Below are 12,225 nucleotides of genomic sequence, written 5' to 3'. Positions count from 1 at the left end.
TTTTTTTCTTGTAATTCAGGCTGGACATTATAATCTTATTTTGTTATATTATACTTTATGTACTTTCCGCTGAGAAATACGACAATAAAATTGATATTGAAATTGAATTGTGACGTGTAAGAATAAATGTATGGGATTGACAAGATGAAATAAAGCATGACATTTATAGTATAGTAATACAATGGCGAGGACAACATTACTGATGCCTTATACGTAAATTTCAACTTTTTAATAATTAATATATTCAAAAATTATGCATATGCTTATCATGTACATAATTATTACCTGTCTTCCGATATGTAAAGTGCGTTTTGTGCGTAAGCATGTTCGTGGGCATGTAAACCCATTGTTGAAGTGCAGCAAAGAATAAAGGATTAAAAGTTGCATGGCCCTTGTTGGTACCAGGAGATCCAACTAGAGATAAGTCGGTGGCTCGATCAGTGTGCCTATGCAGAACATTCTCAAACATCTATGCACACCGTCGCGCGGTAGTGATATATCGTTTCCTCTTTTTTTAAAATCACGCTATATATATATATATATATATATATATATATATATATATATATATACTATATATGTACATACATACATACTCATATATTATGGGCATAATTATTCTTATTTTTACTTCGCGATGTAACACTATAAAACAGATAATATGATAAAACCCTGCATAATTACAATAGCAAACTACGCATTCTGTCACGCACTATATCCAGACTAATACATGTCCAGATACATACATACTAGTTTTCCCGACTGTTTCTTGGTACCTCGCAAAAAGTCACAAATGTATGCAATCCTCATCTCCACAATATCCCAAGGAAACTTGGGAATTAAGCTTGCACAAACACGGTCAGAAAATTCACTGAAGATATTTGAAAAAAAAAAATTAATACAACGTAGTGCATTAGAGAGGCTGCAATGCGCAGACAATGGAGTCCATATCACAGAATTTAGTTCTGTTGTCCATATATTACTGGTATTAGGTCCTAAGATAAGTGGGGCTAGGACTGTAAAACAACTGTCAACAAAACTGAGCAACTTATATGACTGGGCGTTAACCTTCCAAAGCATAATGCACATAAAACGAGGCTGGTAACTCGACTTTAGCCATGACGTCACTGCTGTATGGTAAAAAGGAAACGGAACAAATTGCTTCGTTTCGCAGGTATCGTCTGTACATCTACTAGCACAAAGTGTACATCACAGAACTATGTTCTGTGGTGTACATGTACTAGAACCAAAGATCCTACACTCTTTATACAACTACGGGGCTCCTGTAAAGTACATTACGTCATACGTCAAGGGATGATCGAACCCCACATAAAAATTCCAATCCTTATTATCGATTAGTAGCGCAAACATGGCGGACGTAGAAGAGATAGAAACGGAGAAGCCCAATGAAAATAGCCACGAAAATAACGTTCACCACAGGCCGAGGACCTCCAGATCTGTCAGTTTAGAAGATAATACAAGTGAAGAGAACAAGAGCAAAAAGCCAGGGAGTAAGTAACATCTCGTGATTGTGATATTTGTGCATGGATATTCCAAATGTGTGAATGTTTCATGGAAGGAAGCATACCAATTGTGAATGTATAGTCCCATATACTGAGTTGAATGTATGTGCGACCTTGTATGGATACTGTGTGATGGATGGTGGTTGGTATTCATGATGCATGATGTGAATGTGATTTACCGGGTTGTTGTTGAATGTCCTTTTGGTTTTGTATCCACGTAGATATCTCGAATTCTAATTTTCGAAATTGCAATAAATCACAGGAAAAACTAAAAAAGAGAGGATGCAGAGGGGCAAATAAGTCCAGTCAGTACACTTTATGCCCAACATCAAGGTAAATCAAGGTAAATCAAACACATAAATTTGTGAACAAAATCAGTCTGCAGTAGGCGTAGCAGTACGTCTGCAGTTAGCATTGGTTAGAGTCTTAAAGATAATATAAAGTTTTGGTACCTCAAAAGTTTCCCTGAGTTTCCTTGTCTTAGTTTGTGTTTCAGGTTAAAGTACCTTTCATATAACTTAGTGAGACTTACTCGCCCCAAAGTGCTCTCATGTCTTAGTAATCATGCAATAATGGTTTCGTACCAGAGCAGAGCGGGCTCTGAAAAATTTGAACGAGCCGTTAGTTTGACTCGACACGGTACCGCGACAATCAATATACACGTATTGTACGAAATCATTATTGCGTGATCACTAAGACATGAGAGAACTTTGGGGCGAGTACCTAAAGTCTCACATTGTTAGTTATATGAAAGGTACTTTAACCTGAAACACAAACTAAGACAAGGAAACTCAGGGAAACTTTTGAGGTACCAAAACTTTATATTATCTTTAAATTTGATAGTTTGCCCATTTGGAATGCAATGGAACTTGGATTTGGAAGCATTTCATTCGTTGACATTGGGGATTGATAATAGAATGGTCCAGGTTTATTTATAATTTACTCATTCAAACTTAGACTGCAATAAAGAAGTCCTTGGCACGGGAGATTGAACTTTTAGTTTAATAGTGCGGGCACCGATAGGCGATACTAAAAGTGGAAGTGCATTACAAAAAGACTGTTGTCTTTTCAGAGGCCCCACAACTTACAAGACAGGTGGATACAGATGAAAAGCTAATAGACGTGGACAGATCTAGACTAGATTATCTAAATCTCTTTTCTCATTTCAAGCTTCACGGCATACTCTATGATGCCGCCTTCCTACAATGTACATGTATAACATACAACTACTTGGCACTTGTGCAGTTTTGCACCGCACCGGGTGCCTTAACTCTAGTTTTAAAGCATAAAATTAAATCGTTCGTTCAAAACAATATGGGAATACATTTTCCCATCTCTTGGCTTGTCGTAAACTTTAAATCCTCAAAATGATGAATTTTCTTTTCAAATTAGTGATACACATTTTCATGGCAGGATGCAATACAGTTGATTGTTTGGTCAGAATGTAGCGATCCCAAAGCGATCACAACAAGTCTTATGGTAGATCTATCTCTTAAAAGACACACTAGTTTTTCCCTCCCCCCCCCCCCCCCCCCCCCGCCCGCTTTTTGGTTTAGTTGTGCAATGTCTTGCTTTATTAGAAGTCATTGATATGAGATTTGTTGTTCCGTGTTGCATGTGGGTTTCAATTTTAAAATATGAATGTGAAGAAGTAATCGTACATTAAGTTCATGAAATAATCATGACCTTTGGTAGATTAGAAATTACAGAGAAAAAGAGGGAGAGTGAGACAAAAGAGATAGAAGCGAGAGGAAGAGAATTAAAGACTTGGGACAAGGATAAAAGAGAAAGGATGGGAAAGGGGGAGAAAAAAATACATTCGAATACAAAGATATAGCACTAAAATACAATTCAGTAAGACATTTATAAAGGGATTTTTATGTACTTAGCCTTTTAATGAAAAGGGAAAAAAAACCTACTCGGAAGAAAAGAAAAACATGACAGGGGGGTTCGAAAAGAACAGGGGAAAGGAGAAAAATAAAAATAGATTGAAAAGGAAAGGGAGAAAGAGATGATTGAAAATGAAAGAAAGAAAAGGTGAACAGAGAGGGAAAAGAATTCTATTTGAAAAAGAAAAAAAAAAGAGATACTTAAAAAGATGTTAAAAGAAAAAAGATATTGGAAAGGAAAGAAAGAAAATGTAGATGAAGGAAAAGCCAGATGGAAGGAAACAAATAAGAAAATAGCATTAAAGAGGAGATAAAGAAAAGTTGAGAGGAAAGAAAGTGATTAATAATAAAAAAAAGAGGAAGATGTAGTATATACATGTCCTTGAAAAAGTGGAAGTACTAGAACAAGCTGATTTCAAGAGGAAACGAGAATATCTTTTTGAAGATACCATAGAAAAACTCACTGTGATTGCTATTGGTTCGCTACATTCAGTGCATTGCAAGCTGCCTTGAGAACGTGTATTGTTGATTTTGATATGAAAGTTCATCATGTTGCAGATTTATAGTGGCAAAATGTCGAGAGAGAGCCTGAGAAGGTTTTAACATTGCTTTGAGCGAAAGATTGAATTTTATGTCATAAAGCTGGGATTGGGCACCTGGTGCAAAACTGCACCTGCGCCACAACCACCACACAACACCTTGAACCTTGAAGATAATACTGTATGAGCTGTTATTTTTGCAAGGGTTAATTTTCTCAAATTTCGTGTATCACTGTTAGACCGTGACTTTTACAACACACAAAATTATCTTGAACTGATGGGCATTCGTGCCATATGAAGCGTCAATGTCAAAATCACGAAAACAACATCTTGCCAAAATGTCTGTGACCTGCTCATTTACGAAGATATCTATACGCAAAATTAACAGCTTATACAGTGTCCCAATCATGTCTAAAGCAACTACATTGTAGTCCATGAAACTAGACTTGGATCGTTGTATCCTTCTTGATGGGCCTATACTGTAGGTGTGCATGTGTAATACATACGTACATGGCACGTAATATGACCATGAGAGCGCAAATTTTTGAGTGAGTAATTTTTTACACTCGCCTGGGTAAGATAAATATTGAATTTTTCAATTCTGTAAAATACTCCATTTCACATAGTATCATGTAATTTTCTGTAACAAGCACAAATATTTTTGTGCTTTTATTTTGTGCTGGCTTCATGGCGCATGACATGCACAAAACTTTCCACTTTAACAGTAGACCACTATCAGAAACTGAAGTCAGCCATCTAATTTTGGCATCCTCCTATTTGCATAAAATTAGCTGGATAACTTTAGTTTCAATTTGTGTAGGCAACATACATACCTGCAAAGCTCGCAAAGAGTGAACTGTTTTGAGTGATGACATGCAACACTTCATATTTGCATAAGATTAGAATAGATGGCCAACTTCAGTTTCAGATCGTGTCAGCTGCAGCATACATTATACCATGAAGCGTAGAGTTAGCTGTATTTGAGTGATGACTTGCAAGTCAACATCAATAACAACACTTAATAAACAATTTGGTTTAAACATATACAGCTGTAGACAAAGTGAATGATTGGAAATACGCTATTATCACATTCTAAGTATTTCCTGTGATTTCTGTGCAAGATGGGAATGTGGAATTCATGGCATTGCTACACTGATTGCCTGCGGTTGCATCTTGTGAGAATTCAAGACGTCATTTCAGGTTTTCAAGTTGAAGAAGCTAGAAACTACATGTGTACATGTATGATGAATTGTAGTGCAGAGCTACCAAGTCTCACGCATTCTGCGTGAGACTCAAGAATTTAGGGGCCATCTCACGATCTCACGCATGACACCCATTTTTCTCACGCATAGGGCGAAGTCTGCAACTTAGGCCTATAATGATAAGCATAGCTCAAAAGATTAAAGTGATAGTTGCAATTGAGGGTATATTTCCCTTTTGTCTTTCAAAATAAGTAAAAAATAATCACTGAAGTGTGCACCTGATCGCACCATTAAGAGCAAAAAATTGAAAAAGCTCCCTACCGTGGGAGGCCACAGGGGGGAAAAACCCTCCCACACATTCGCGCGCCGAGATACCGAGTCATGAAAATCTCACTCATAAAAATTGTTTGAACTTGGCATCCCTTGTAGTGGTGTGGTGTATGGTTTAGCAGATCTGAGTACAGTGTATGCATTCAAACATTACAATTTGCCATCTAGAGCTTTGTGTAGGTCTTACAGCTTGTATGATCTTTTGGTTGTATTTGCTCAGATTTACCAGAAAAACTGTACATTTGTAGTCTAGATGGAGGATTTAAATCTTTTTCTAAAGCCTCCACTAATATTTACAATATTCTATAATCATCAATTCTTTTGTCAAACCTGGGCATGTCTAGACTAAATACTAAGGGTATACATACTGTACACTCCATTTTGTAGCCATAACTGTACCATGTACCGTAAACAAATTGTAGATTCAAATGGTGACATTTGTACCCTGAATTGACCTACTCTCACATTGTATGTTTGCCTTTTACAGACACAGCTTTCAAACAGCAGAGGTTACCAGCATGGCAGCCCATTCTGACTGCAGGCACTGTCCTACCCATGTTCTTTGTGGTAGGCTTGGTATTTGTTCCCCTAGGAGTGGGTTTCCTTGTGACATCCAATAACGTGAGTAAATAGGCAGTTGTGTTTGAACAACCTTGATCATAGTGAATTCTCTTGATTTTCTTTTTTTTTTCCCTCTCTCACTGTGAAAACACATACGGTAGTACATTATACACTCCTTGTACACATGCCCCTTCACTCTTAGGTGTTGCTGATGTTTGTATAGTACGTAGTGTAATTCAAAAGCAGCATATTATGAGACTTTTTTTTTCCAGTTGCTAGTTTGAAATCTGTTACACTGTACATTATTTCTACATCCCACTCTTTGACCATGTGACCAAATATTAGAGCGGATTTTTTTTTTTAATTAGAACAGCTTGCATACAATATACAATTGTTTTGTGTTTGATCATTGTCTTCAAGTGAAAGGGACTATAGTTGTCAATTTTATGTACGTACTTATACATGTGTAGAACATTTTGCGTTTCATGCTACGATATCTGCATGCTCATGGATTATGAATGGATGCAACATCAACCTCTAGTCTAGTGACTGCATTGTTAAAATCACTACATAATATGCAGTTCAAATTGATGTGCTTACTGCATGCACTATGGACGATATCTTTGAGTTCATATGTCAGCACATTGTATCTTTCATTTTTTAGAGTGTCCTCACGGTGTGCATAATGTTGATTACTTATGCCTGTAATATGCATTTATCAACATGAGTGCAAGCTTGTCAATCAATAGCTAGTCAAGAATGGCTTTATACATGAAGGTATAGGGAAGGGACATACAAATGTACAGTACAATGTAGGCCTACCTTTACACTTGTAGATTAATAATGTGGTTGTCTGTAAACTGTTACATTGAAGAAATCTCTGTTGTCTCTGAATGCACAATTGTAAGAAATATTGGTATTGAAAGTGCTGCTATCCTGTTTGGTTAAATATAAAACCACTAGCTTTTGAATTGTGCGTAATTGGGATTCAAGGTAATATAAATGATAATGAATACAAGGTTAATATCAAGAAGATCACCATGTAATTCTCATCATTGCCATTATTTTTGTGCATATCATTACCACTTTAAAATTCAGGTTCAAGAGATTATGCTGGACTACACAACAGCCTGTACTTACCAGAATGACACTAATGGAACAGAGACCTGTATAGATTTTTATGCTGACCCTGCCAATGAAAACAATTCCTGCTCATGCACCCTCCAGTTTGAACTACAGGAGAAAATTGAGGTAAGCAGTTCTTCCATTGTGGTTGGGAATTGTGTTATCGTCAGTGGTTCAATGTCATATTTACATGGGAAACACTTCACTCTATTGCACTTCCTGTACACGAAGTGCAAGAAGAAAATGTCAGTAATTTACAGTCTGTGTATGTTTGATAACATTTTATGTGTAGGAGCAGAGGTTTGCAAATGGTGCATCGTAGTACATCCCATCTTGCAAATACCTTCTGTGTATCTGCATGAAATTTCACCATTACAGTTAGGGTTTGTTTGAAAAAGAAAAAAATATATATATATATTTGTAGGAATGTTTATGTACTGAGATGTTAGAATTACAACTGAAATATTTGGCAATATTAACTTTGTTTTTTCTAGGCCCACTGGAGTTTTCAATTGATTTCTCCAGATATAACATATATACATAACAAACAAATACAAAAAATAAATTTACAGTTACATGCCACAAATTTTATTCTATGCAAAGTAATTTTTAAACACTGTAATAATGCAATGTTGAATGAAGGCACTGTTATGCGTTCAATAGTATTCTATGTTGAAAATGTTGGAAGAGATAATACTGGTACAACTCATAACAAGGTTACAAGAGCCCGCTTAACACTGAGTCCTTTGTTTCCTTTGTGCAGGGTCCCATCTACATTTACTACCGCCTGACGAACTATTTCCAAAATCATCGCCGCTATGTGAACTCTCGCGATGACCTCCAGCTACTTGGACAGAACCCTCTCAGTGTCAGTAGTGACTGCAGCCCCTATGACAGACAAACCCACATTTCAGCTGACAACACCACTGAAAATATCACCTACACCCCCTATGCTCCCTGCGGTGCCATAGCTAACAGCCTCTTCAATGGTAACTTCTCCCTTAGGAGTTCAACAGGAAAAATTTGACTGAAATCAGATGAAAAATAAGGAAGTTATGACATTTTGAAGTTTTGCTAATTTCTGCAAAACAGTTCTTGTTTAGGGGATATGAATGCAAATGAGTGAGCTAACCGTGTCATACCCTCACAATTTTCCATTGATTGTGTACAAAAAAAAAAGACAAAAATTCAATGTTTCTGTCATTGAAGTCTGAAACATGATGTTGTTCCTGGTTGAATAACTTCAGAATAGTGATCAGTTAGATATATCAAGATTTGAGCTTCGGGTATAATTGCGTTTGAATAAAAAACTGGAAATTTCCAAATTTTATGTACAAACTATATGGTAAGTTGTGAGGGAATGACATGCTCACTTTGCCATTTGCATATTCATATCAACTGTTCAAGAACTGTTTCTCCCCAAACTAGCAAAACTTCAAAATGTCATAACTTCCTTATTTTTCATCTGATTTCAGTCAAATTTTCACCGCCGAACTCGTAAGATTTTAATCTTTCTTATCAGACTAACTTATATTTGGACTGAATTTCCCCTTTAAGGCCCAAGTGCTTTAGCTTTGGTTTCTATCGGGTCTCTACAATGCATACCATGCAAAGGGCAAACCAACAAGAGATTGCTGTCGGAGAGACCAAGGATGTGTCATAATCTTAATAGGATAGCCTTGCTGGTTTGTCCTCAAAGTGGTGCCAGTAGTCTTGTTTTCAGAAATCAAAGCCTGTGTATGTGTGTGTGTGGGGGTGAACTAATGTGAATATATTGCCATATCATATGCAATGATTGTCCCATGAATCTGTGCTTCTAATGAGGTTTCATTTTATATGTAACATGTTCTTAGAAAATGTTTGACATCTTGAAGTAATGCGATATCAGCATTTAGTAAAGGAGCTTTGTTTGTTTTATGAGTGTTTTGTATTTAGATATGCTAAATTGTGCTATTACACTGTAAGATATACATATTCTATTAAAATTGAATAACTTTTAGATAAATACAACATTTACACTTAGTAAGAATGTTTGTATGGAGTTATGATGTACAATGTAGTTTACGATATGGCACGTATGACATCAGGATTCGACTGTGTATCAACATGCTCTTAGATTTTGAATTTGTTCTTTAATGTTTAATGTTGCATGCAAACTCCAGACACATTTAACATCACTTACACTGATGACGGTCACCTGAGTGATATGGTGGAGATCGACACCAGTGGTATTGCCTGGGCCAGCGATGTCTCAACAAAGTTCAGGAACCCTCCTGGGGCCAATCTCTCTGAAGGTATGGCATGCTGGGCCAGGAACATGGCAAGAATTTGGCTAGTCATTCGGCATCATCATCATCTTGTTAGCTTCCCAACAGTTGTGTCTTCATCAGTGCCAGATGTTGTACTGTATTGGGGGGGGGGGGGGAATGGAGTGAATTCAATCCTGTATTGTGTAGTGGTTTCAATGTATACCTCTCAGGGAAAGAATGATCTCACACTCTTCTGCCAATGCTGAAAAAACATACATTGTACTTGCCTTTCAAATGGGTGATTTAACAATTGTGGGAGAGTCTTCAAGAAGCCACTGTGAAAGATTGCAATTCTTTCAGATTCAGGTTGTTTAATCTGTGTGCTTACTAGTAATATCAGCATGTTGAAGACATGGAGAATGTTGAGAGTTTCCTATTAAAGTGTTCATTGCTGCTACCTTGATGCTGGAGAACACTAAGAATATATTGTTAGCAAGTTACCATGCACATGGAAACCTTGGCTTGAAGGAGAGTCAATAGATTTGATCATGTCACTCAGAATGATTTTTTTTTTTAATTGTAAGTAAGAGAGTATTAATCAGAGGGGTGAAATAAATTTTCTTCAGTTTGTCTTCTTCTACAAATGAAATTTGTAAGATCACAACTGCTGATCTGTGATTTAACAAACATGTCAGAAAAAAAGGATCCATGGGACTTGAACCTGTCATCTACTGCTTTCCAGGCAGAGACACTACCACCAGGCTATCCCTGGTTGCCGGCAGTGACATGCTGAACTTAGAACAAATACCTAAGCTCTGAAATTCCGACATTGTTATGTTGTTATGTTAAGTAGTCCATAGCAGACAGGGCATTAATGTAAGCAAGAGAATATTAATCAGAGGGGTGAAAGTTGAGGTGTGAATTTTCTTCAATTTGTCTCCCTCGACAAATGAAATTTGGAACTGATTTTTTTTTTTTTTTTTTGGACACCTTCCTACCAACCAGCCTTTGCCGGTACAACCAAGCCACCAAACTGGCAGAGGGAGATCTGGGAGTTTGAGAATGGCTACAAGACGGAATCGTTCATAGTATGGATGAGGACGGCTGCGTTCCCAACATTCCGCAAGCTGTATGGTCGTGTGGTCAATCAGGCCAACACACCCCTGGACAGTGGGCTACCAGCTGGCAATTACACACTGAGTGTCTCCTACAGTATCCTTTTTCTTCAAATGTCTGTGCCATTTTTAATGGCTCATTAGCCTGCTTTTTTGTTTGTATTCTTGTTTTTGTTTACTGTTTGTAAGTTTTTTTTATATTTTTCTATTGCACAAGAGGTGGGTTAAATTTAAAAAGAGTAGTTATTTGTTTATTCTATTATTTCTTTCTTGCTAAACAAACTGCAGTACCTCTTATGCAATTAATGCAGTTATTGTCCTTTAAAGGGACATAGTCCCGGTGGTTTATTCAAATGCGTACGTGGGCGCATGACGCAAGTTTCCTATAGAGACCTAAGCTATCGACTCCTCTTTAGCACTTACGCTGTGACCCATTTTCCCTAGTCTGATCCACTGTAGTCAGTGGTCCGATCACAGTTCGGCTCATGATTCAGCTGAGGGGGATGACAGCTTCAGCAAACTTCTTTTATGATGTCATACTAAGAAGCACATAAGCACGCTTCCTGGCATCACTACAGGCTGCGTGAGGCACAGAGAAGACAGCAAAGACAATGTTACCTAGCAACACATACGAGCTTTACACTTGATGACAGCTCAACTTCGGCAATCTTCATATCAATGCTAACAGTGATCGGTAGTATCATCAACAGTGCCCTCTACACTACCGGGACTATGCGTCTTTAAACTTGGTTATCACCTTCATAGACATGGAAAGAAGACAGACATTCTCACCACTGTGTAGTTTGGGGGGAAGGCTTTCAGATGTAAAGAATTTTCCCAAATTCACTTTGACTTGATCTGATACAGGAAGTCTTCGATTGCATACTTAGGTCAAGTTCAAACAAGTTTACAGTAAAATCAGTCAGTTTTGTGCAATGTTTTCATATATTTGAAGAAAGTCATGTCATTTTTTTGGACTTGTTTTACCTGTATTACTAATGTTTGCAATGAAATAATCGTCATGGTGAAAAGACATTCCTTTAGTTTTCTTACATCATTGGGTGATCAAGAAATGCTGTACCCCTCATTAATTTCTATGAGTTGCAAAATCAAACATTCAGAATAAAGAAGAGACACCATCTGAATTAAAAGCAGGAGAGGCTGTGCTACAGTGAACAATGATTTTTTTTTTTTATTTAGGTAGTGATCTGCTGTGCTTTAATTGCATTAAACCGAATCATTGTGCAAAATTGTAACCTTAACCATCTAAATCCCACAGACTACCAAGTTGACATGTTTGGTGGTACAAAGAGCATAGTTATTACAACCACGTCATGGCTGGGAGGCAAAAACAACTTCCTCGGTATAGCCTACATTGTCACCGGCTCACTCTGCATTATCTTTGGGGCTCTCTTTCTACTTGTGCACATAAAGCATGGCAAAAAGTAAGTACCTGACCGAAATCTCTCTCATGTTTTCAGCACGGCTATGCTCTGCAATATTGTAGTATGTTGTTGTTGTATTACATTTCTAGACTCAATCCCGTCATAAAGGCCTTGTGCTACGTATTTTTTATACAGTTGTTATAGCATTTTGTTCCTCATTTTTATTTTCTACATGTATTAATGTTTTGTACCACAAAATACTAATTATAGAAAGTAGGAATTTGATAGTTCACATTACACTTCTGAA

At 37.2% G+C, this 12,225-nt stretch overlaps 1 protein-coding gene across 1 annotated transcript; it reads left to right on the top strand.

Annotated features, from left to right (window-relative positions):
- Positions 1-1,163: 1,163 nt before the first annotated feature.
- On the top strand, positions 1,164-11,985 carry LOC139714418 (cell cycle control protein 50A-like). Its single transcript, XM_071626126.1, has 7 exons — positions 1,164-1,511; positions 5,971-6,104; positions 7,143-7,295; positions 7,933-8,158; positions 9,332-9,463; positions 10,424-10,630; positions 11,813-11,985. The coding sequence occupies exons 1-7, from the start codon at positions 1,370-1,372 to the stop codon at positions 11,980-11,982; spliced, it is 1,164 nt and encodes a 387-aa protein (XP_071482227.1). The 5' UTR covers positions 1,164-1,369; the 3' UTR covers positions 11,983-11,985.
- The last annotated feature ends 240 nt before the right edge of the window (positions 11,986-12,225 follow it).

This window comes from Diadema antillarum, unplaced genomic scaffold (assembly GCF_040938485.1).
Source record: "Diadema antillarum isolate AM-2024a unplaced genomic scaffold, OU_Dant_1.0 seq00002269_RagTag, whole genome shotgun sequence".
Taxonomy (NCBI): domain Eukaryota; kingdom Metazoa; phylum Echinodermata; class Echinoidea; order Diadematoida; family Diadematidae; genus Diadema; species Diadema antillarum.
Note: the sequence above shows the minus strand (reverse complement) of the source record. Positions and strands in the feature narration are given on the sequence as shown.

Coding starts and splice junctions, on each gene's coding strand:
- LOC139714418 (XM_071626126.1), top strand. CDS start 1,370: ATGGCGGACGTAGAAGAGATAGAAACGGAGAAGCCCAATGAAAATAGC. Junction 1,512..5,970: donor CAAGAGCAAAAAGCCAGGGA/GTAAGTAACATC, acceptor TGCCTTTTACAG/ACACAGCTTTCAAACAGCAG. Junction 10,631..11,812: donor CACACTGAGTGTCTCCTACA/GTATCCTTTTTC, acceptor TAAATCCCACAG/ACTACCAAGTTGACATGTTT.